This window comes from Fopius arisanus, unplaced genomic scaffold (genome assembly GCF_000806365.1).
Source record: "Fopius arisanus strain USDA-PBARC FA_bdor unplaced genomic scaffold, ASM80636v1 scaffold00077, whole genome shotgun sequence".
Taxonomy (NCBI): domain Eukaryota; kingdom Metazoa; phylum Arthropoda; class Insecta; order Hymenoptera; family Braconidae; genus Fopius; species Fopius arisanus.
In genome coordinates this window covers 90,016-112,954 of record NW_011887816.1, presented here as the reverse complement: position 1 = coordinate 112,954, position 22,939 = coordinate 90,016, and the positions used below count along the sequence as shown (strand labels likewise).

The window sequence follows — 22,939 nt, the reverse complement described above, 5'->3', positions numbered from 1 at the left end:
ATTTAGTCATTCTCGAGATAATTAGTTGATAAACAAAATTTCTTCCGCGGTGAGTAATTCACAACTTCTGGAATGATTTTCTTATAATTATCGACTAATTATCGGCCTTTCACTCCATGCATGATTTAACGTGGGATTCGACTGAATTTAATTGGTAAAAGTTGATTAGATAATGGTAATTACTCCTGCGATGAGTCTTGTGCATGCGTGAACGTTCACTCGAATTTCTATTGATACAATCCACGAGACAATTTAAACCATTTTACCCAAGTAGAAATTCGGCACAATTATTGTTGTCATCACTCATCAATTCTCTTTATTGATTTATTTTATAATTATTTGAAGTCCTTCATTTCTGGTGTTAAAGTCATCAACGACTCGATCATTTTCTTTTTCTCCTGATCATTTTTTAAAGTCCCCCAGACACTTTGCAATTTTTTCTGCTGGTGTTTCTACAAAAAAACAATACAATACAATAAAGAGATTTAATTAGGGGGAATTCCTGGAGAAATCACTCACTTTAATGAATGAAAAGCAATTTTTCATGGTGGCACCGACATAAAGGATTTTCACCTCGACAAATCTTCCACCGAGATCGTTAATAAAAGGAATCGAGTTAATTAAAAAATTGTGAGGCCCATGTCGACACTTGATGAGAGCTATTCTCGTGTGAGGATTGCAATATTGTGCTGGAAAATAAATAAATACATTAAAATTAAAAATAAATAGTATCTCGTCTAGTTGTTTCAATTTCTGTCATTCTTCCTGCAAAATCTCTCGATTGAACTAGTAGTTGTCGATTTAATTACTCATTAAAAATCATTTTTTCCTGTTTACCATTCAATCCGGCCTTGACGGAGGCAAGACCGAAGTCCCCGTACATTTTCTCAACGATTTTCTGGACAGAATGGTACAATGCTGAGGGTTTCAGCACCAGGAGTCTGTCCTCCTCCTTCAAGGTAATCTCCACAGTAATATACCTGATAAATTAAAACCAATCAGTAATCCCCCGTTAATTACTCGACAACGACCTTGAAAATTCTAATAATTTAATACCTGTTCTTGAATCGCACCATTTAGAGGTTAACTTCCTGAATTTTCCAGGATTATCTCATTTTTTCGATAAAAAATTGGAAAGGCGATCGCTGGATTCGATCCCTCGATTTTTCTCGTCGATGATTTACGGTTTTTCAGGTTTATTGTTGTTGTTATTGTTGTGTGACGTCACTAAATTATTGTCACGTGAATGAGAGGTCGAGGGTAAACAAAACGCCACGTGCGTTGACAGCTGCTCGCAATTTTTTGGAGGGCCCTCCACTTTTTTGGATTTAACCCAGATTTTTCGGATTTCGGGGGGAGGTATCGAAAAATCGTTCGAATAAAAAATCTTCGCATTGAAAAGATGAATTTATGATTTTATATTAGTTGTTTAATTATTCTGAGTATTTATGGAGATATTCTGGGTTTTTCGAGGGCTGCATTCGATAATTCCAGAGAAATGCTTTAAAAAATCCCAGAATAATGGAAAATCTATTGAATCAATGTCGACGCATTGCTGATCCGAGAAGATGAAAGAGTGAATTTGAAAAATATGGATTAATGCAGTAATTCCGCGTTATCAGGGGTCGCAAGAGTTTAACGATAACTGTAATAAATTCTAGAGCCGAATGAGAGAGTTTTATCCCTCGGAAAACATGAGATAATAAAAGCTCCAGCATTTATTGAAGAGACAGCTAGTTGAATCCTGACGATCAATTGGAGAATACGATGAATTATTACGTGGGTGTGGACGTGGGTACTGGTAGCACAAGAGCTGCTCTCTTCGATGGGGAAGGAAAATTGATAAAAATCTCGACAAATCCCATTGAAACGTTTAACTCAGTCCCTGATTTTTACGAGCAATCCTCTGAGGACATCTGGGATGCTGTGAAAAAGGTCGTGAAAAATGTTGTCAGCGAAATTCCTAAGGAATCTGTGAATGGGATAGGATTCGATGCTACGTGTTCTCTGGTACTTTTGGATGAAGCTGGAGATCCTGTGACAGCAAGTCTGAATGGAGATGACAAACGAAATGTCATCCTCTGGTTGGACCACAGGGCAGAGGCAGAGGCCAATTTCATCAATATGATGGGTAATCAGGCCTTGAGGTACGTCGGGGGGAGTATTTCTCTCGAAATGGAAATTCCGAAAATTCTGTGGCTCAAGAAAAATCTCCCAGACACTTGGGCTCGAGTGAAACTCATGTTCGATCTTCCGGATTTTCTCACGTGGAAGGCCACCGGCTCGGAGTCTAGGTAATTCTATGAAATCCTATTGAAATATCTAATTAGATATATTAAACAATTGCTCTAATTAGATCTCTGTGCTCCCTCGTCTGTAAATGGAATTACTCAGCGAGTCCAGATGGTAAAAATGGCTGGAATGAGGAGTTCTTCAATGAAATTGGTCTCTCAGTCTTGAAAGAAAATAACTGGAGGAGAATTGGTAACGAGGTGAAAGCACCTGGGGAACCAGTGGGCAGGGGATTATCCTCGAGGGCTGCAGCAGAGCTGGGATTAGCAGAAGGAACTCCTGTCGGTACTTCAATAATTGATGCACATGCTGGGGGTCTGGGGATGATTGGATGCTCTGCTCCCAATATCTCTGATAATTTCACCAGCAGATTGGGTAAAAAAATAATCCATGCCGCTCTCAATTCCATATTCAATAATTAATTGTCTTTTGCTTAAGGACTCATTTGTGGTACATCCACGTGTCACATGGCAGTGAGTGAAAAACCAATTTACGTCGATGGTATCTGGGGGCCTTATTACAGTGCAATGGTCCCATCATTGTGGTTGAATGAGGGAGGACAAAGTGCCACTGGAAAATTACTTGATCATGTAATTGACACTCATCCAGCGACCAGTTCAATTCGCAAGAAAATCTATGGAAAAATGTGCGAATCAAAACAATAATTCATTCGAAAAATCAATTAAAGTTATTTTAAAATTATTTCAATGATTTTTTTCAGGCACATCCAACAGTATTTATCGAATTTATTGCAATCGATGTCTCAGCAAAGAAGTTTTCCAGATATTTCGTATCTCACGAAGGATTTACACGTCTGGCCGGATTTTCATGGGAATAGGTCACCCCTGGCTGACCCGACCCTCCAGGGGATGATATCAGGGTTGTCTCTAGCCTCGGACGAGGAAAACCTCGCGCTGATCTATCTCGCCACTATCCAGGCCCTTACTGTGAGACAATTTCGAAATGTCGAAAATGAAATCAGTGGGAAATCATTAGATTTGTCTTTAATTAATTAATCTGGCTTTCCAGTACGGGACAAAACACATCCTGGAGTCCCTAACGGAGTCACGATACAAAATCGAGACGATCCTGATATGCGGTGGACTCAGCCAGAATCCGTTGTTCGTGCAAATTCACGCGGATGTCCTGAATCTCCCAGTTTTAATCCCCTCCGAGAGGGAGTCTGTGCTCCTGGGGTCTGCCATCCTGGGATCCTGTGCTGCTGGCACTTATCCATCAGTCAGCAAAGCCATCAGGGCAATGGCAGGAAGTGGAAGTCTCGTGAGACCGAGATCTGTGTCGTATCAGTGAGTAAATTTCCTTCAAAGCTTTCAAATTTTCATCAATTTCTGTTGGAATTTTATTAATTAAAATTAATCCTCTTGGAATTTTCCGCAGGTATCACGTGAGAAAGTTCAAAGTCTTCAAAAAACTCGTGAACGACCAGAAAGATTACAAGAAAATGATGAATGAAACTCTTTGATCGTTAAAATCCGTCCAAAGGCATAAAGTAACAATTCAATTACGGTTTTATCACAAGATTTATTTTTACTACATTTCCTTACATTTCCAAAGTAATTAAAGATACTATAATTGTTCATATATATTTTGTAACAAAGGGGAGTAAATAGTTGTGCGATTTAACGTCATTTTTGTGTGAAAATTGAAACGAAAAATTTTAATATAAATGATTCCATTAATATTTGTGCAATTAAAGCTGCCGGTTGTTATCCACTATTCGATTATAGAATATCAAAAACATATTAACAATATCAGGGATCGATTCTCATCAAATTATCATTAATTATATTAATTACATGTTGATTGCTCGGTGTGCGTTTTTTGCTGTAGAATTTCGAATCTGTAAGAGATAGAAAAATCTTCGTAAGACCTTTTTCATAGAGTGGATGTAATTCTATAAAAAAAAGTCCTACGAAAATTTCTCCATTTCTTTTAGATTGCGAGGTATTGTACATGCAGTGATGCAATTTCACTTCTTAAAAATTCATCTTCCCTTTTAATATCGCCAGGCACTTCCGGTCAGTCTCACTGTCGTCCGAACTTTATCTGGAAGACATTCTTAATACCTAATAGATTAGAAAATAGGAAATTCTCCCTAAACCAGGAGATAAGTCCGTCAAAAACTCAAATAGATTCTTTAAATTTTGGTAAAAATAGAATTATCTCAAGTTTTTGTCATTAAAAAAAAATCTTAATATCTAATATAATTGGAGAATCTAGTGCCTCGGGGAGGCTATTGCTCAGAAAAACGTCTGCAACTGAAACATTCCGTAAATTTCTCATTTTTCGTCGATATTTTTCAATCGACAAACTTAATGAGTAAAAAATTTGAGAAACTTAACTCATGTGAAACGATAACTCTCGACTATGTGGTTGAGCATGTACTGAAAAGCTGGTAAGGAAGACAAAGAGTATCCAAACCTCTGCTTCCAGAGGTGTGTGGAAATAATAGATTGCCCCATGGAACGAGTGGATTCCTGAATTTCCTCACAGATTTCTGCCCCATTCTGCCAAATCGTCCCTGCAATTACAATAAAAAAAATTCCCGTCCATCAATTTTTCCTTCATTTACTTTTTGTCTGATTAAATAGAGATTACCTAAATTGCTGAGTAGTTTCTGGTGATCAGGGTTATCAAATTTCTGGAGATACTCCACACTGAACACTGAATATTGCTTGAGCTCCTGGAGGGACTCGTAATTGCAGCATCGAGCCCGACTATTTGCCACGAGAAAACTTCCTGGGAGGACTTGTTTGGTGATAACTTTTATCGCCTCTTCTACCATTCCACACCTTTGCATCACTGTCTTTCCTTTCTCGGTCTTGGGCAATGGCTGGAGGTGAAATGGAAAGGAAAATGCAAAATTATCAATGAAATTATTCGATGAATTATTCAATTAATTTCATAAATATAAATATAAAATATAACGACCTCTGGCATCGCCTGGATGACGTGCAGCCACATTTTTGGGGGAATGCAATTGGCCTCGGCGATGCAGAGAACAGTATTTGAATTGTTATTTCGTTTTTTGTTCATTACGACGTCCACACCCTCTGGGATCATGTACCCCCCGGGGAATTCGTCGACAATCAGAACCATCCCTGGGCCACCCACCTGGAACTCCTCTGGATGCGCCTCGATGTAATATTCACACACTTTTCCACATTTTTCATACACTTTCTTCACGATGTGTTCTTTAATCTCTGAAAAAAAAATTATCCCGAATATTTTTAAATTATTTCGACAATCCCTGAGTCCTGGGTAAAATTTGAGGGGTTGTATGTAATATTTGAAGTGTCCTCACCCAATTGCTGGGCTGCCAGGTCGGAGGGGACGTCCTGGCACCATGCGAGGATGAGCATGAGAGCACTCTTAAAATCAGTCTTGACACCATTGAAGAAACAACCCTCCCTGATGGTCTGCTTTTTACTGCAGGATGGACAGACCCAGTTATACCTGTCCCTCAGCCTCGCAGCAACGAATCCCATGTTTCTACCCTGACACTCAGGCTGAGAGCAACTTACTGATGATCTGATCAGAGAAGTCTCCTTCAACCAACTGAGAAGCTCACCCTCGTGCCCCTGCTGGAACATCGGCTTCAAGACGAGATCGAAAAATCCCCCCTGATCTCCAAAACGTTCAAGTGCCTCTTTTCCACTGCTGAGCATTTCATCATTTTATCGTCATCATTTTTTTTCATTTAAACAGCAACAAGTTTTAGACAGCGATTGAGGTTAATTAAGAAAAAATAACAATCTCACAACCCTCACCTTGTTTTTATGTTTTTCATGACTCCAGAGCTGTCAGCGCCTGTTAAATAAAATAATCAACAGGAGAACAATAAAAAAAGCAACGAAAATCAACAAAAAAAAAGGAAAAATCGAAAACTGAAAGGGAAGCGTCAAACCCTCATATTCTCGTTAAATAAACAAACATGGAGGTGTCTTTTTTTTGGAGGAGGAGCCAAAATTTAACCTCGAATTTAGATCGTTAATTGTTTGCATGTCGGTGCTCGCGTCGTGATTGCTCGTCGGATTATTCCCAACATTCGGAATTCTCCACGTGAATGAGGAGATTTATATTCGGATTGAATTACCATTCGCCTATTAAACTCCTAAAAATGAATTATTATGCTGTGGCAAGAGGTAGAAATCCTGGAATTTACATGTCATGGTAAGGAACAATTGTCAAAAAAATAAAAATTTGGAATGGATTTGAGATTTTTCGCAAGGACAGGGAAGAAAATGAATAAATTCAATTCTCCTGATTAAACGATACGATTTGGCAGAATTGACACCGATTTGAAAGCCCTGAAAATAATTTTCAAAATGATTGAAAAATCTCGTGAAATTTCACTCGATCAATCGTGAGTTTTTATTTTTTTTTCAGGAACGAGTGTCATGCACAGGTGAATAAATTTCCTGGAGCTGCTTACAAGAAATTTAATTCAAAGGCAGAGGCTCAGGAATTCATATTAGATCGTGGGGGATCTTCAGGGACTGAGGGGAAGACGAAGAGGATGAAAATCACTGGACGGTTCCAGCCCTATTCTACGACAAAGGGAGCGAAGATGAGGAACAGTCCGAGGGATGATTCACCTGATACTAGGGATTTTTATGATTTCAAGGAGGGAAGAGACCTTGAAGAGGCTCACAAGGATCCAGGAGCCTTCATGAAGGATTCTCAAGGTTGTGTGGACATTTTCACGGATGGGGCGTGCTCTCGGAATGGATATAATGGGGCCAAGGCAGGATTTGGAGTCTGGTTTGGACATAATCATCCTCTGTGCGTTCTCATGCTTTCTTCAAGGAATTAAATTTTTTGATTAATCGAATAACAATCGTTTTTGTGCAGAAATGTTGCAAAACCAGTTGAGGGTCGGCCGACGAACAATAATGCAGAGATTCAGGCTGTGACGGAGTCAGCACTCCTCTCGAAGAAACACGGTATAAAAAAAATAAGAATTAACACCGACTCCGAGTTCCTGATTAAATGCATGACCCAGTGGATGCCAACGTGGAAGGCCAGGGGATGGAAAACTGCCAGCAATGAGCCAGTGGTGAATAAGGACGAGCTGATAAAAATGGAGAAGGCCCTCAAGGGATTAAATTATGAATTCGTGAGGCCCTTTTTAATCCATTTCGTTCTCTCTCCGGTTTCTGAGGATTTCAGTAAATAATTTTATTATTTCACATTTTTTTTTCGATACAGAATCACGTGAGAGGACATTCTGGAATCCAGGGGAATGAAGAGGCTGATAAATTAGCTCGACTCGGGGCTCAAATGTACAAGCATTGAAAAAAAACAACAAAAAATCCTCTGCAACACCAGAAAGTTCGTTTATTCTTATTTTTATTTTTATTAATTCAGTGTCTGAATCTCTTCTTCACTTAAATTGTGTGAAAAAATAAAAACAATAATACATTGGAATCGTTTCTCCTGAAAAAATAAATTCATGAACGGGTTTTTAAAAAAATCAATTAAATGAATAAATAAATAAAATAGAGCCTGGAGGAATGAACTGTTGTTGAAGAAAAAAAAAGGATGCGCTTTATCTTGGTTTCAAATTCCTAGCACTCATCGCGAGGAGTCGGATTTCTCCGTGGAGTTCCGTCGGGCATCGTTAGCAGGAGGGGGATTCACCGAATTATTTTATTCGTTGGTCTTCATCTCTTCTGCAGCGAACCCCAGAAATTTTCTGGTTTTCTTAGCAATTCATCTCGAAATTCCTATCAATCTTTCAATCATAATTATCAATTAATTACAGAGACGTTAAAAAAACATTGTGAGAAAAAATGGTTTGCTTTACAAATCCCCCGGCATATTATGCAGTCGCCAAAGGTCGCATCCCCGGCATCTACGACAATTGGTAAGACAAATGATACATCACATCCACAAATAAATTAAAAAAACAGATGAACTACAATAATATCGACAATTCTGTATCGTTTTATGGATTCCATTCAATTTTTTTTTGTCAGATATGTCTGCTGACGCAATTCTTTGTTTTTATTTCTCTCTCAAGGTTATATTCCCGGTACGAGAGCTTTATCTTGATTGGTTTTTATTTTCGTTTGTAGGATTGATACTAAGCAACAAGTGTTTAAATTCAGTTATTGTGATTTTCGCAAATTTTTTTGTTGGGACGATTGCTTCATGTATTTGAGGAGAAAAGGACTGACTGAAGGCGATTTCGAGTGAGTTATTTTTTTTTTTTTAATCATATCGAAAACACTTGGAGAAAAATAGTGTCGAAGAGGTCATTCATTTATCATGTTTCGTTTTGTTTTTTTTTTCAATTCACAGATTCGTTTGTGGCAGGACTCACAAGGAGAAACATAATCCACACCAAAAATTCTACACTGTGGCTGTGGGCCGACGTCCAGGGATCTACACCCTCTGGTGAACCCTCAGAAATACTTCGAATGAATTTACAATTTCCTTTTTCTCCATTTATTTCAAGGATTCGAGTAAAAATTCAGGATGATGCTCAATCCAATTTATAATTCCCCGATTTTTTAGGGCCAACTGTCAGCATGAGATCTTGGGATACCCAGGGGCTGATTGGAAGATCTTCGAGTGCAAACTCGACGCCAAGAAGTACATGAAGAGAAGAGGACATAAGGAATAGTGAGAATCCTTAATTGAATCCTGAATTTTTAATTATTTCTCTTAATCGCTCGATTTTCCAGTTAATTATTGTTAATCATTTATTTTTTCAGCTACAAGGAGAATGCCCGAGTGGAGGTACCCCATCCCCTGGAGATTGTCACGTGCAAGAAAGATAAAGAGGGAAGAGCGAAGGTTTATGTAGATGGATCTGCAACGAAAAACGGACTCCCTGGAGCAACTGCAGGGATTGGGGTGTGGTGGGGTGTAGATCATCCCCTGTGAGTATTCCTTATATATATTGGAAATCAATGAATTCCTGTCATTCCTATGGATTTTTATCTCTGGAATTAATTAACCATTTTTATTTAGACTCTGAGGTTGACGTTTATTTATTTTATTTTGCAGTAATCTTTCAGCTCCTGTGGAAGGTCACAAGGCGACCAATATCGTGGCTGAGATTCAGGCAGTGACTGCTGCCTGCAGGATTGCAATTGAATTTAAAATTCAAAAACTTCGAATTTTCACAAACTCTGAGTATCTCATCAAGTGCATGAATGAGTGGTGGGATAATTGGGTCTCGAATGGCTTCATGACTGCCAGTAGGAAGCCTGTGGAGAACAAGGAGATGCTCCAAGACCTCAAACGAGTCCTGGAGAAGGTCGACGTTAAATTCGTGAGTTGTCTCCTGGGAATTCCCAAAAATGAAAGCGATTTTGTCCATTTTAATTCTTTTTGGATTCCTAATCAATTTTTCCCTCCAGAAATTCGTTTCTGCACACTCCGGGGTAAAAGGAGTTGAAGGAGCTGATGCCCTCGCTAAAAATGGCGCAAAGAAGTTCAACGAAGAATAATTTTTAAAAAAAGACAAAACTATTCCATTTTTATTTTGTTTTTCCAAAGATTCTATTTTTTTTTCGTTCTTTCGTTATCCAATGACACTCTGAAAGCCTTGGGATGGTTTTTCAAATATGTATTAATTATTACTATTAATTATAATTTTTTTATTTTGAAGAAAGAAATGAGAAATTTTTTCTTTTGTTTGACATTAAGATAATTTTTCACTGCTATGAGCTGTGGATCATTTCGACGATAAGAAATAATGCATGGTGTACTGAGTAAGGCGAGGAATTACTCTCAGGGAATGTGAGATCAACGACCATGTATTTTTGAAAATAAACATTTCGCATTTATTTATTACTTGTTTATTCGTTGATTCATTGGTTTGAAGCTTCAGATTTTCCTGGGACGTTTTCTCTCGTCGAGGAGATGGAGCTGATGCGTTTCAGGAGACCGTGAATGTCCTCGGGGGTCATCCCCATTTCTAATAGTTCATTAATTATCCTGCAAATCCAAAAATTACTAATTAATAAATCACGTGGATGCAGTCCTGTATTTTATGGGTTTATCCCCGATTGAGTGGTTCTACGAAAAAAATTTATATAAACTTTTTGGTCCAGAATTTTCTCATCTTCGAAAAGTTCTTCCACGATTTTTTTCTAAAACACCTCATTACCGGGGTAATTAATGAAAAAATTAATCTGAAGTCTTGTTGTTATTATAAATAAATCAATTTTTAAGGTTAACCAACCGAAAAATTGCTGGTGAGGCACTGACACCTGCCAATTCTGCCAGAACAATCAAATCCGCAGTATAATCCTGGAGACCCGACATTTCCTTTTCCAAACATTAATTAACAATTCATATTTTCAATTTTTCGTGTTTTTTTTTGACAAATGACAATAATAAACTCCAGAAATCAAAATAAATTTGACGGGCTGTCGTATGCGCAGAATTAGTATTGCGTGCGCAACATCAGTTCTGTGCATGTGCATAACCCATTACCAGGCGGGAAATTCGAAGGGAAATTTGAAAAATCAACTTGAGATAATGGTCTTTTCGTGTTTCGAGTCCGAAAAATCGGATTGAAAGAATGCGATTTGCTGACGACGAGCGGGAGACAGAGGGAGGAGAGTAGGATCTCAAGGATTTTGAAATACTAATAATTTAATCATTCTTTATATTTTAAAAACTTTATTTTCCTTTGTTCTTCAATCTTACACAGGTTTATATATCTCCCCTCAATCGTTTGAAACCACCAAAAACCTTATCACTTGTTCCGAGATAACCATTAAAACGGTAATTGAATGAAAATTCCCTGAAACTCATCAATTCGACAATTTTATAAAAACATTTTCATTACATTTTTTGGTATAAAAAATCCTACGAATTCTCCAACTACTCGAGGTTTCCCATCGATAAATTAAGCAACAAAAAAAAAATTAAATGAATTATCATGAGTAATTATAACATGAAGACGTTATAAGAACATTATTTCGATGGAGGAAAATGAATAAAATTGTAATGTAACGAAATTTGGTTTTTCCTCGTTAATCTCTCGAAATTGAACAATTATTTTTTCGCTCTGGTCAAGTCTTGAGATAGCAACATTTTTTAAAATGTCTTTCGTGGTCATTAGCCTCGGCTTTCACAGACAATTACGTAAAAAATATAATTGTGTAAGTGTCGAGTGAAAAACTATGGTAGAAACATTAATTCCTCTTGGGTTTAGACTTCTCTCATTTTTTTTTTAGTAAATTCTTGACTAGATTATTCAATCGACGTTTGGGCTGTTAATTGCGGTTTTTTGGGGGTTGTAAACGTCATTGAGAAGTCATCTAATGCTAGCCAGAGCACACCTCCGAGTGCTCGTCCCAGGCGGAAACCTGAAAGCAATTCAATAATTAAAATGATTCAATTAAAACAGAGTTTATGTACATTTGTCAAGTGATAATTACTTGACACTCTCGACTGCAGTACCACTGGTTTCCACATCCAGCACAGACGAACTGTGCAGCACGCTCTTGGCACCCTTGACACCTGGGTGGTGTGTCCCTGTCCTCTCTGTTATCCCTAGATGATGTTCGCCTCGAGTCTCTCTCCTCGATCAGCGAATTCTCCTCTTCCACATCCTCCTGGAGAAAAAATAGAAAATAATGAGATTGTCCTGAAGAGTTTGTCACCCAGTTGCAAAGTAATTGTCTCTCACCACGTGAACAATATTATTGGGATGTGAAGATTGGAGGGGAGTATTTCCAACTGGAGTTATGGTGATTTCCCGTCTAGCCTGAAATGGAATTAAATATAAAATAAATAATCAATGAAATTATTTTCTGAATAAAGCTCCTGACCTTGGAAGAATTTAAAAGATCGCTGATGGAGACCCCCGTGTTCCCCTGAAAACCCTGAACCATCTGTGCGACTTGTGCCTGTCCCCTGTCCCTCTCAGGGGCAGTTAAAAGTTTGGCAAGAGTCGGTGAGAATGTCGTGGGCCTAGGACTGTGACTTTTCGTGAGTATTCCATGAAGTAGACTCCCCTGTCCCCCAGGATTAGCCCCAGGTGTTGGCCCAGAAGCAACAGGATGTAGAGTGACATCAGGATAATTCTGGGGTGTCTTGACCGTTCCAGTCATCTCTTGCCTGGCATATTTAGCAAATTGTATCTGAATGTCCTTGTAATTAACATCAGGATTGGATCCAGACTTGCACGAGTCAGTGCTGGACGGCCTTGAGTCGTGAACAGTCTCGACGACTCCACCACCAGCGCCAAGTCCAATATTCACTGAATTTCTCATTCTCCTGCCCCTCCTGGGTACAGTCTCAGGGTGTCGTAGCCTGTGCTCAGCAATAACTGATCTGACATCGAGAAGAGGCCCCTGTCTACCCTCGCCAATTTGCCTCGAGTCCTGGTGAACATCCTGCGTCCTTTTGGATCGTTTCTCCTGGGGTAGACGATTGGACACTTGGGAAACCGTCAGCTGCCGACTCTGGGACTTCTGGGGAATCGTCTGGGGTTCAAGAGGACTCTTGGAGACTGGGGGGTGTCCCAGGTCCTGGGGGATGTCCTTCGGAGGCTGGGGATCCTGATGAACTGGGGGCTCCCAGTCTGGGGCAAGGGATAAACTCGCTGAGGGAATTGTCTCGGTTATCTGACCGTTACTCTCGAGATATCCCAGGACTTGGCGCTTTCGTTCCACCCGGAGGTACGCCTCCTCTTTCAATTTCCTCATCGAGAGGATCTCATTCCACTCCATCTCTTTTGCTCTCGCCAACTCGTCCAATGCCTGGTCATTTTAATAAAAAAATAATAGCGAGAATTGGGGATAAATGGGAATAAGTGAGGATAAATTACCTGGACTTCAGATCGAAGTTCATCAGCTCTTGTGGCGAGTTCCTCGGGGCTGATCCTGTCGCATCCTACCAGAGAATCGATAAACCTCTCTCGTTGCTCGAAGCATATCCTCTTGGGATTTCCATTGGCAAATGACTCCTCGGTTGACTTTCTCTTTCGATCTTTACTTCTTGTTTTTTTTCTATCTGTCAACTCCTCGTCAGAATGATTCTCCTTCTTGACAACTGCCGGGGTAGCTGTCTCCTCAGGAAGTGCTGCACCATTCTGACGGTTCTGGGGTACCTTCGGTGAATTTCGCGAGTCGTCCTCTCTTTTTTCGGCTTTACCACTCGATGGACTCGATGTCGCACAGTCCATTGCGTGCATTTTATTTAAACTGTAATTAATTGAAATAATTGCTTGATGATGATGAGCGAGGGTTCATGAAGTTTTATAATTATCGGAAGTGTATTCTTTAAAAAAAATTTAATTGGTTTGTTTATTAAAATAAATCCAAAACTACTTAATCATCAATAAAATAAACCAATTGGCGTAATTTCACTTTCATCAAAAAAATTCTTGTCATTGCCCCGCCTCTTCAAATAAATCGACAAAAAAATTCTCATCTTCAATCTTCTCCCGCACATCGTCCCTTAATTAATAAACAATGCCGTGGAGAAAAAGAGGAAAAAGTAATGGAGATAAAGATGGAGGATGCTAGCTACCAGCGCCAACTAGAGTTCGTTGCACCCCGGCGACGTTAGCAAGTTTTGGTGTCATCGTATTTTCCTCTCGTGATTCCTCAAAACAATCAGTCCCCAGATATTGTCCCTCACTCACTCATTTATCAGGAAAATTCCCAAGTGTCCTAGGGAAATGGGTAGACGAGGTCTGGATTGAAGGGGATGATGAAAATATGTTGGAATAGAGTGAAAGGGAATTTTGCAATGATAAGGGACAACCGGTGGGTTACGTACTGGCCGGAGTACTAGTCTAATCGTGACTAGTAGCGTCATCAAGACGCCTTAGGTATTGCCCTGATGAAAACTAGTGGGGGACACCGTTGGAGAGGTCAAAGACGAAGGCGAACTGGCGAGAGTGACTTTCGATTTAGAATTATGCTGGTGGGAATGTTGGTATAGGTCGAGATGATTTTTTACAGTGAAGGACGTTGGATTTTTTCAATATTTCATTGGATATCGGGGAATTCACAGGAGACAGAGACTTGTCCTCCGGAGCTTTTTTGTAGTAAATAATCTGAGCAAGAAAAAAGGTCTGTACAACTTTTCGATATCTCCCCCGTATCTCCTTCCCCCACCAAGTTATCCCCAAAATAAAAATTAAATAGCCCTCCAAATGCCCTCCAAATCATTAATACCTCTGGAATCAATAGCCTGACAACGTCTCTCACCCCTCAAAACTCACCTCGATGCGGGTTTGAGACCAAGTGCAAGTAGCACATCAATGCCCGCCATTTTCTGCTGTTCCCCCGATAATAATTGCTGGCAAACATTGCCATCCTCATCATTAAATTTTCTGTAGTATCTAATTCCCTCGTCATGACTCCTGATCCCCTCATCGCCATACTTCCCATCCTTTCCATCTTTTCCATATTTTCCATGTGTGACCTTGAGAATTGACCTCTTGGCGTCATCAACGAGCATCTTCGTCACGGGCTGTACATTAACAGGAACTCCAATTGTTGGTACAGCACCACGACGCAGCCTACTGCGCACCGGAAGTCCAAGAACTAGATGCTCCATGTCTTTCTCGTACGAATCATTGGTAAAATGTAGGGAGCAAATACGGGCTGTCTGTATATTAAATGGTACATCGCCATTAGACAGGGGTGGACGTCCGCAGGCGCGTACCCATCTAGCACGTACTTCCGGTATCTGGGGGAATCGATGGTAACGGATACGTCGACCACGCGTACGTCGGTGACTATTTCTACATGTTGCTACAGCACATTGAGGCATTTTTCAATCAACAATTGTCAAGATTTTTAACAAGAAACTTATCCACTTCACTTCTCCCTATTCTATTCACTTTTTACGATTTTACTAACTCAAGTTTCCCTCCAAAAATCCAGTTGATTATATATCGATATCGCGATTAATATCGTTATCTCCACATTCGCATCCTCCGATTATTTTCTGTTTTAAAATATGAAAGAGTGGCAATTTTTTTAGCGTGTCAAAATTAATTTAACGAAAATGACAGCTTGATCATTTGTCTGGAGATTTTTTTTCGAATTTTCAAAATGATTTTCACACAGTGTTGGGGGATTGTAATTGGTGCTGATTTTTCCCGGGGAATTTTAATTGTTGTTATGGATATTATCTCAATGTCTTTTTTGTTATCTAGCGCCGGAGAAAAAGCCGTCCATTATTGGAAGATGGAATTGTTTACGTGAGGTACCAAGACCGGAGGGGTCAATTTCCTATTTTTTTTCGAGTTGTTGAAATGAGAAATTTTTAGATTAGCCTTTGGCACTGGCACTGGCACTGGCACTGGCACTGGCACATCCCAATGTTTGAACTTGAATATCTCTGGAGATAATGGAGATAAGGTAGCATTTTGGTGTTGGATAAAATGGGTTCAACGGACAAATCGTTCTCCAGACGAATAATTAACACTCGTTGAATTATTTCACTAGGTTAGGTACTGTTGTTTACACGCGAGTTTTTGCACGAATTTGTTGGTCACGTGACGTCACTTTCACTTTGGGTGAAACAACCCCTGAGGGGGTGCGATTTTGGCACTTTTTTTGAGGTTTGACAGGGGGTGATGTGGGTGATGTACACTGAGGGGTACGTGGGAGGGTAATGAGGGGTATTTGGGGGGCACTGGGGGGTTGAGATGATAATTTTGCGAAGGGAAATGAGGATTTATGGAGGGACTGGCAGCTGCGTGGTGGCCTCGTGTCTGAGGAAAGGAGCCACCGTGAACCGGTGAACCAATGATGTTGGGGACTCTGTGTGGCGGCACCGAGACCAGGGGAGATCAGGGGTTGAGGTGGGGAGGGGGTAACACTGGTTGGAGAGGGGGGAGAGGAGGAGAGGCTCGAGGATTTTTTTTTTCATTCGTTGCTGGGATTTTGGGGTTTAATGAAAAAATGGGGGTTTTTTTGAAAGAACATGTGAGGGCTTTTCTGGAAATTGGTGAGGGGAGAGGAGGAGAGGCTCGGGGATTTTTTCAATATCGAACAAAATCATCACAAACTCCAGACATGAATCTATAAAAATTAAATGAAGTTCTCAAAATTCTATTCAAGTATTTATCAAATCGGGTGGATTAAATTTCAAAATTCAGAATGAAATTTTGAATGAATTATCAGGATTAATTAGTGGTCTAGTGAATGATCGATTAGATCGATTGAACTGGTGATTCTAAAAATGAGAGAAAGTTTAAGAAAATTTGTCGAGTTCTTTATGTGTTTATTGAATAGTTGTGATGGGGTTGGGGGTGGTGGTGGTAAGGAAAGGGCAACCACCCCCGGCTGGTCTCATGGTGCTTCACGTGGGTCTGAAAGTGAGAGCGACAAAAGGAGGGACGTCCCTTCATCCTTGAGGTGGGGTTCTCGTTGGTGATGAGAGAGTGAGAAAGAGACACCACTGGCTTTCTCGTAGGATCAATACCCGACCGAACCCCAACTTCCACCCCTCCCACCATACCATATCCCCCCGCCCTTTCGACGACCATCCGTGCAGCCTGGAGAACCCAGAGACTCCAACATCTACTTCGGTTACCAATTCAGTACTTCAGGAAAAAAGATATTTTCGTTTTGTTTTTTTATTTTGCTTTGTTTTTGATACCGGGACATTTGTTTTTGGGGTGGGAATTTTGGAAATTCGCAGACACTAGAATTTTGGTTTTTCAGGATTTCAGGGGAAGAGGGATTTTAAAAAATGATTTAATTCGTTTTATTCTGGGACATTACGGGATTTCTGGAATTGGAGAGTTTATTGTTGAGGGGGTGGAATTTTTAATCGGGAATTTTGGGGGACCAGAATTTTGTTTATAGAATTTATGAAACCGTTAAAAAATCCCGACTCATCGAAAACCAGCAAAACCCCCTGACGATTCACAAGCGAAAATCACGAAATATCGGTTGGACGGGAATTGGCGGGTTTCCAGGTACCAAACTCGACCTTTTCAGAGGCACGAGGGGTTCGCCAGGTTTCAGACTCAAAGGAAACCGATGAGGAACAAAAAAAAAAACACGCCAGCGGGTGTGAGAGAGGGAGAAAGAGATATTAAACTGGGGACCAAGACATCTGGCGTCAGGACAAAGGGAAGTTGGAGGCCAGAAACCCGAGAGGTCCATTTTGGACAGGGGATTGGTGAGGGGGGAGAATATAAGGGGGGTAAGGGGAGAACGAGGGGTGACGAGGGGGAGAATTCGTATGCGAGTGGACGGGATGCGTTAACAACCACCCCTGGGCCAACGGTACCGTTTCTATGGTACCGCTCTCTTCTCTTCTGGATTACCAACCGAATAAGGGGGGAAAATTACGGAGGGATGTGGAAACCAGACGTGCCTCGAGGGCTTTAAATACATCCCTAAAGACTAAACAACATTTTTACCAGCAACTCCTTCGGGTTTCACGGATTGTTGTTTATTAAGACGTGTGATTTGAAATAACAAATGCTCACCATTTGATGCTTCTCTTGATGATGCTGCTGACGATTCTCTGCGACTTCCTGGTGGGCTGAGTGACTCCGCCATCCTTGGCTCCATTTTTACCTCCATTTATGGATTTATCGACCTGTTGAGCCGATTTTTCGATCCACTCCGCCACCGAAGTCTTCACCGGTGCCTCCACCAGTTCGTCATCATTCAGAACATCTCCAGCAGCAGTTGCTGGACCCACAATTCCCACTTGCGGCTCCTCATTGGATTCCGCATTAATTTCCACCGTTTTTTCCACGTCCTGGGATTTATCTGGATTTTTCGCTGACTCCGATTCCTCTTTGGGGGTCGGAGGGCTGGGGGACGATTCTTTTGGATTTTCCGGTGATTTATTGTCTTTTGGGGGATCAGAATCGCTTGGGGGATGTGGGGAGACAGAGACAGAGGCGTCTCTGTCCTCGGAATTAATGGTCATTGGGTTATCCGACATTCCTGATCATCGCCAACCGAAAAAACCTGTTTTATTACACTTGAAAATTTTTATCATTCAGGGAGAATGCACGTCTTTGATTTTTCATTACTTCAAATTAGCTGCACAAATTTTATTCAATTTACCGTCATCCTCTAGGAATTAAATTACATTAGAATAAAATGATTTTTATTTCAATTGGATCGTTGAGAATCGAATAATTGGAATTTTTGGAATGATTTATGGGAATTAAAGGACTTGATTCTAGGAAATTTTTTCAACTCTCAACGACCTCTAGATAATTTTTTTAATAAAACACCACTTCAACCCCGTTTTAGTGACCTACAGAGGGTTTCAACCCCCATCGGCGATTTTACCCGTCGGTAACCCCTGGAGGAGAGGTTATATAGGATTTTTTTATTTACCACTAGTCGATAGGAATCTTAGAGTCGATTTAGTCGATTTGAGTTGATCTGAGTGGAATTTCAGGAATCCGATGCCGTTAGATTTAAATGGCTAGCACAAATAGTTTTCGAGAAAGTAAAAAAAAACATGGATCACAAATAAGGGCTCTTTTCGCTCTAGGATGCATCACTAGGGATCTTGAGATCTAAGGGAGGCATGAGAAAATTTCGGGGAGCTTTTCTTTTGCTCTCCTGATTATTTGCAAAAATGATTGCTACCAATTGAAAAAAAAATCAAGATCGAGTGCAATGATATCTCTTGCCCTATTATTTCACCGGAGTGTTTTTGTTAATATTTCGGAATTTGGGAGGGATAGAAAAAATCGGAAAGAACCCTTTTTGCAGCTCTCCTGTCGTTCTACACAAAAGTTCCTCACAAAAATTCTCCATCTCCCCCAGATTCCGAGATATCTTCCAAAAGCTACCTCAAAAATCGCGAAAATCACCGACAGTGCATATCTCCCAAAAATTCTCAAAAAACTTTAAAAATTACCTCAAATCCCTGGACTTCTGATAATCCCCATGACTCGTGGCCCGGAGGACCTCCAGAAAATTCGGTAATTCGATGAAAAAAAAAATTTTCACAGTAAAATCCAAATTTCCTCACTTTCTCATGACATTTTCACTCATTTCCTCGAAAAGTCCACAGCCTTGAGGGATCCAGGCACCAGAGGCACCAGATCACCCCCAACCCCATTTTCCATCTTAAAATCACTGACACAATATTTCACACTTCACCACAATTTCGTAAACAAGAAAAATAGAAAGTGAATGGAATTTTTGTAATAGGAAAAATGGTGGGAGAGAGAGAGAGGAATTTATAGGACGTACCAGCGCAGAATAACACTTGAATTATCAGTTATGGGGGGATTTTTAACAGTTTTTGGGGGTGTCTTAAGTTTTTTCGGGGGGTTCGCGGGATTTATCGCGAATTCTTCAAGTGGGAAAATGGCAAAAAGGATTAAAATTCTTACGAGAAGGACTAGGGATTGCAGGACGACACGAAAATTCCACGGAACTGTCCTTAACTGCTGGGGTCCAAGGGGGTAGTGACCTCTGGTCCCAAGTTTCTTTCCGTCTCGGAGAGATGGCGATCCGTTATTGTATCTCCTTCAAAACCAACACCGGGATGATTGTTGCGGGATTTTGGGATTTTCTTAAAGGTTTTTTCAGATTCTTCACAGATTTTTATATTGATTTTGATTTTGGGAGCCTCCTCATCGTCTGGGTAACTTTTTTAATCATCAGTGCTGTCTCTGCTGTCATCCTCTGGCTCCAGACGACCTCTGGTACGTCCTGGAATATTTCGAAATTTGCAAGAAAAATAGAAATGGAATATTTCGGGAGATATTCAACGAAATATAACGATTTTTTCTCGATACCTTGTAGAATCGTCTGGAAATCGCCAGAAGAGCGACAGAATTTCGAGAGTTGTGAAGACTGAATTCGAGGAGAACAATCAAAAGAGCAGAATTATGATCGAATACCGGAGAAGTGCACGAGAGCTGCACACTGCTGCTGAAGTAAATGACAGTATAATAAAAATAATTCGAAAACCTGTTAAAAAAATCGTCTGGGAGTTGAAGATAAAATTCTGACGATTGTCCGTGTTTCAGAGATGCTATCAGAAGAAGTACATGATGAAATGCATTGATATTGTCTCCAAATATCCACCTCTAGTGAATGTGAAGTGTCCCATCAGTGGATTGACACCATTTCATCAAGTTTGTTTTCACAGAAATTCCTGCCTCGTCTCCTTCATGCTAGGCCATGGTACAAGAACGTGGAATCCACTCAGAACTTATCTATTCCTCTTCCAATACTTAAATTCTTCCAGTAATTGAAGTAAATTGCGAGAAATTCATTAATTTCAGGTGCTGATCCTTCCATTACCACAGATCACAAAGAAAATGCTCTTTGTTTATCCATTCGTTCTCACTTGCAAAATCCATATACCACGGATTTCTCGTGTCTGAAGCTTCTCCAGGGGGCAGGTAAAATTTTTTAATTCCGAAATATCCACGATTTTCATCGGTTTCTGTGGCTTCCAGGTTGTTTCCTGGATCGACGGGACAAATTGTACTTGTTATTCCTACAATCAGCTGTTCTCACTGCAAATAAACCCCTCGTCCTTTGGATTCTCAAGCAATCTCCATATCCAGTGCTGAAACAGCAATCATTTTCTTGATAAAATCATCTCCACAGGACAGAACTCCATTTTTCTCCTCAATCTTGAGAGTCATTGTAATAGAAAATATTGATTTCAATCCCAATTAATATTAATATCGGTCAGGGTATTTATTGTTGATAAAAAAGGGTTTAAAACTCTCGGTATAATGTAATAACTAATTGATAACTTAGTGGTGAATTTTAATTATGCTAACAACAATCATTAATCATCGTCGGTGTCATCGTCTTCTCCGTCGGTTTCATCCTCCAATTCCGGCATTGGAAAACGCAGGATTGCAGCGATGCCAGTTACCTGGTCTAATTCTGATGGCAGAAATTTACAAAGATTTTTAGTTGTCGTTCTTCCATTGTGATTTTCAAATAATTTATTTGGGGACTTACGCTCTCCTGACACGTGCATACTGGAAAATATTTTGACGTCTCCACCGGCGTCTTTCACACTGTCCACTATCTCGACGTATTCCTTCCGCGTCTGAATGTCTTGGCATCTGAATAATTTGTCAGAGATGAGGAGAACTTCGATGGCTTGAGCCTCTGCTGCCAATTTCACGTGTTTCTTTCCATAAAAGGCCCTTGAAGGATCAGTCTGAAGAATAGTATAGAATTGCTCGAGTATTTTAACTTCACCAGCTGCTTTTGTGTCAGAAATTCTGGCGACGACTGTTGGATCAGCGAGAACTTCCTTGAGAGAGTGTTTGAAGCCTGAACTCGCGTGAACAAGCATAAATTTGCTCTTGTTCTCAATCAGAATTTTTATGTCTGTTTTACTCGCCTGCTCCATCATGTACTCGAAGAACTGATCCTTAACGAATCCAGGACTTGCGATAATTATGCATTTCACGATTTCAAAATTCACGTGACGAAGAATTCCTTGGACTACACTCTCATAAAATCGTGTTAAGCCCTTTTCATGCTGAGATATGAATCCCTTTCGCTTCCTTGGTATGGGTTGATCGATTTTAGCTCTAACAATTGTCATGTTTGAAGTTATCAGGCAGATGTGGGCTATTCCCTCCTGCATGACCACCGCAGCAACGTCTGCATGCTGTGTGGGATCGCATGCCATGTCTATTCTGTCGAGAGCCACTGAGTCCCATTTCAATTTCTTCAGGACAAATTTACGGTTGAGCTCCAGGTCTAGGGTGTGATACGCTCCCATCTTCACGTACTGATTCTCCACGATGTTTCTACCCTTCAGTCTCAGGACACATGCCTGGGTGTCAAAGTCTATTGTCTCCACTGATATTGTCAAGGTTGTTCGCACTCTCTGGCTGTTTGTACTGCCTGTTGCACTTTCTGTTTGAACTTTTCTGGGGGATACACCAGAATTTATTATGAGTCACTGAATTATTCACCTCAAAAATTAAAAAATACCTTATCGTTGATGCACTGACACAATCATGTTCAGAAATCAGGTTGTATGCGTGCCACATGTCCTCAGGATTCTCTGGTATTAGAGACACCACTCTGGACATTGAAAAAATATTCATCGGCTGTTTTATCAATTCTCGATCAATTGCAAGCACTAAAAAAAATTATTTCTCGTGTAAAAATAAATACAAACCCTCCGCCGTCTCGTTCGATGTTTTTCGAAATCAATTTCATCTTGTCCTCTTATTCCTAAAAATTGGAATGAATTAATTAATACAAGGGAAAACCATTAGAGAAAAAATCCAATTCGTCCATTTTAATGTTTTAACTATTCAGATTATTCAATGAGGTTTCGTGAGAATTTTTTATGAGCTTTCGCGGTTATTTTTCCTAGGTTAGCATAAAATTTGATGAAAAATAATTGATAAAAAGTTTCACTCACTTGAAAATATATTGCACTTGATCAGCGAATCATTAACAATTCATTTCAGTTATTTGGACTATGACGTAACACTTTAAATTTAAGAAATAACATATGGTCCGATGTGAATTACAACTCTTCATGTTTTTTTCCACCAAAATCTGAGCTCCAGTAAATACTGACTGAAAACTGTGATCAGATTCTGTCGAATCTCTCATGATTTAGAGATGATAGCGGAATGTTTGTGGGAACTTTTTTGAAGAGAAGATCGAGGGCTACAAAAAAAGTTTTGTGG

General features: G+C 40.1%; 8 protein-coding genes across 10 annotated transcripts; 4 read left to right on the top strand and 4 right to left on the bottom strand.

The window, feature by feature from the left end:
* Positions 1–287: 287 nt before the first annotated feature.
* Positions 288–1,310, bottom strand: Pop5 (POP5 ribonuclease P/MRP subunit). The gene is made up of 4 exons (XM_011310579.1): positions 1,057–1,310; positions 838–980; positions 520–689; positions 288–452 (listed from the first exon to the last, which is right to left on the bottom strand). Exons 1-4 carry the CDS (start codon positions 1,074–1,076, stop codon positions 336–338), a joined length of 450 nt encoding a protein of 149 aa, XP_011308881.1. The 5' UTR covers positions 1,077–1,310; the 3' UTR covers positions 288–335.
* Positions 872–3,941, top strand: LOC105269949 (FGGY carbohydrate kinase domain-containing protein). Its single transcript, XM_011310580.1, has 7 exons — positions 872–959; positions 1,662–2,294; positions 2,357–2,667; positions 2,731–2,938; positions 3,014–3,239; positions 3,322–3,599; positions 3,691–3,941. The coding sequence occupies exons 2-7, from the start codon at positions 1,768–1,770 to the stop codon at positions 3,773–3,775; spliced, it is 1,635 nt and encodes a 544-aa protein (XP_011308882.1). The 5' UTR covers positions 872–959; positions 1,662–1,767; the 3' UTR covers positions 3,776–3,941.
* Positions 3,942–4,119: 178 nt separating this feature from the next.
* LOC105269946 (uncharacterized) lies at positions 4,120–6,249 on the bottom strand. 2 transcript variants are annotated; one of them, XM_011310578.1, is made up of 6 exons: positions 6,084–6,249; positions 5,618–5,973; positions 5,245–5,516; positions 4,912–5,146; positions 4,735–4,834; positions 4,120–4,371 (listed from the first exon to the last, which is right to left on the bottom strand). In XM_011310578.1, exons 1-6 carry the CDS (start codon positions 6,101–6,103, stop codon positions 4,356–4,358), a joined length of 999 nt encoding a protein of 332 aa, XP_011308880.1. In that variant the 5' UTR covers positions 6,104–6,249; the 3' UTR covers positions 4,120–4,355. The 2 variants fall into 2 exon arrangements, with proteins under 2 accessions (XP_011308880.1, XP_011308877.1); XM_011310575.1 differs by having other exon boundaries at positions 4,120–4,834; positions 6,084–6,248.
* A 49-nt stretch (positions 6,250–6,298) lies between these two features.
* On the top strand, positions 6,299–7,743 carry LOC105269945 (ribonuclease H1-like). Its single transcript, XM_011310574.1, has 4 exons — positions 6,299–6,486; positions 6,703–7,098; positions 7,168–7,432; positions 7,525–7,743. The coding sequence occupies exons 1-4, from the start codon at positions 6,380–6,382 to the stop codon at positions 7,609–7,611; spliced, it is 855 nt and encodes a 284-aa protein (XP_011308876.1). The 5' UTR covers positions 6,299–6,379; the 3' UTR covers positions 7,612–7,743.
* Positions 7,744–7,923: 180 nt separating this feature from the next.
* Positions 7,924–10,267, top strand: LOC105269943 (ribonuclease H1). The gene is made up of 7 exons (XM_011310573.1): positions 7,924–8,182; positions 8,394–8,510; positions 8,620–8,715; positions 8,836–8,943; positions 9,036–9,203; positions 9,331–9,598; positions 9,687–10,267. Exons 1-7 carry the CDS (start codon positions 8,109–8,111, stop codon positions 9,774–9,776), a joined length of 921 nt encoding a protein of 306 aa, XP_011308875.1. The 5' UTR covers positions 7,924–8,108; the 3' UTR covers positions 9,777–10,267.
* Positions 10,268–10,945: 678 nt separating this feature from the next.
* LOC105269942 (uncharacterized) lies at positions 10,946–19,691 on the bottom strand. 2 transcript variants are annotated; one of them, XM_011310572.1, is made up of 7 exons: positions 19,156–19,691; positions 17,753–18,221; positions 13,115–13,490; positions 12,114–13,046; positions 11,972–12,049; positions 11,721–11,897; positions 10,946–11,648 (listed from the first exon to the last, which is right to left on the bottom strand). In XM_011310572.1, the coding sequence occupies exons 2-7, from the start codon at positions 18,217–18,219 to the stop codon at positions 11,607–11,609; spliced, it is 2,073 nt and encodes a 690-aa protein (XP_011308874.1). In that variant the 5' UTR covers positions 18,220–18,221; positions 19,156–19,691; the 3' UTR covers positions 10,946–11,606. The 2 variants fall into 2 exon arrangements, with proteins under 2 accessions (XP_011308874.1, XP_011308873.1); XM_011310571.1 differs by lacking the exons at positions 17,753–18,221; positions 19,156–19,691 and adding an exon at positions 14,519–16,042.
* Positions 19,692–19,782: 91 nt separating this feature from the next.
* Positions 19,783–20,902, top strand: LOC105269941 (uncharacterized). Its single transcript, XM_011310570.1, has 5 exons — positions 19,783–19,951; positions 20,052–20,185; positions 20,279–20,435; positions 20,537–20,656; positions 20,714–20,902. Exons 1-5 carry the CDS (start codon positions 19,792–19,794, stop codon positions 20,848–20,850), a joined length of 708 nt encoding a protein of 235 aa, XP_011308872.1. The 5' UTR covers positions 19,783–19,791; the 3' UTR covers positions 20,851–20,902.
* A 33-nt stretch (positions 20,903–20,935) lies between these two features.
* pelo (protein pelota) lies at positions 20,936–22,870 on the bottom strand. The gene is made up of 5 exons (XM_011310555.1): positions 22,666–22,870; positions 22,417–22,472; positions 22,227–22,319; positions 21,234–22,162; positions 20,936–21,155 (listed from the first exon to the last, which is right to left on the bottom strand). The coding sequence occupies exons 2-5, from the start codon at positions 22,455–22,457 to the stop codon at positions 21,055–21,057; spliced, it is 1,164 nt and encodes a 387-aa protein (XP_011308857.1). The 5' UTR covers positions 22,458–22,472; positions 22,666–22,870; the 3' UTR covers positions 20,936–21,054.
* Between the last annotated feature and the right edge of the window lie 69 nt (positions 22,871–22,939).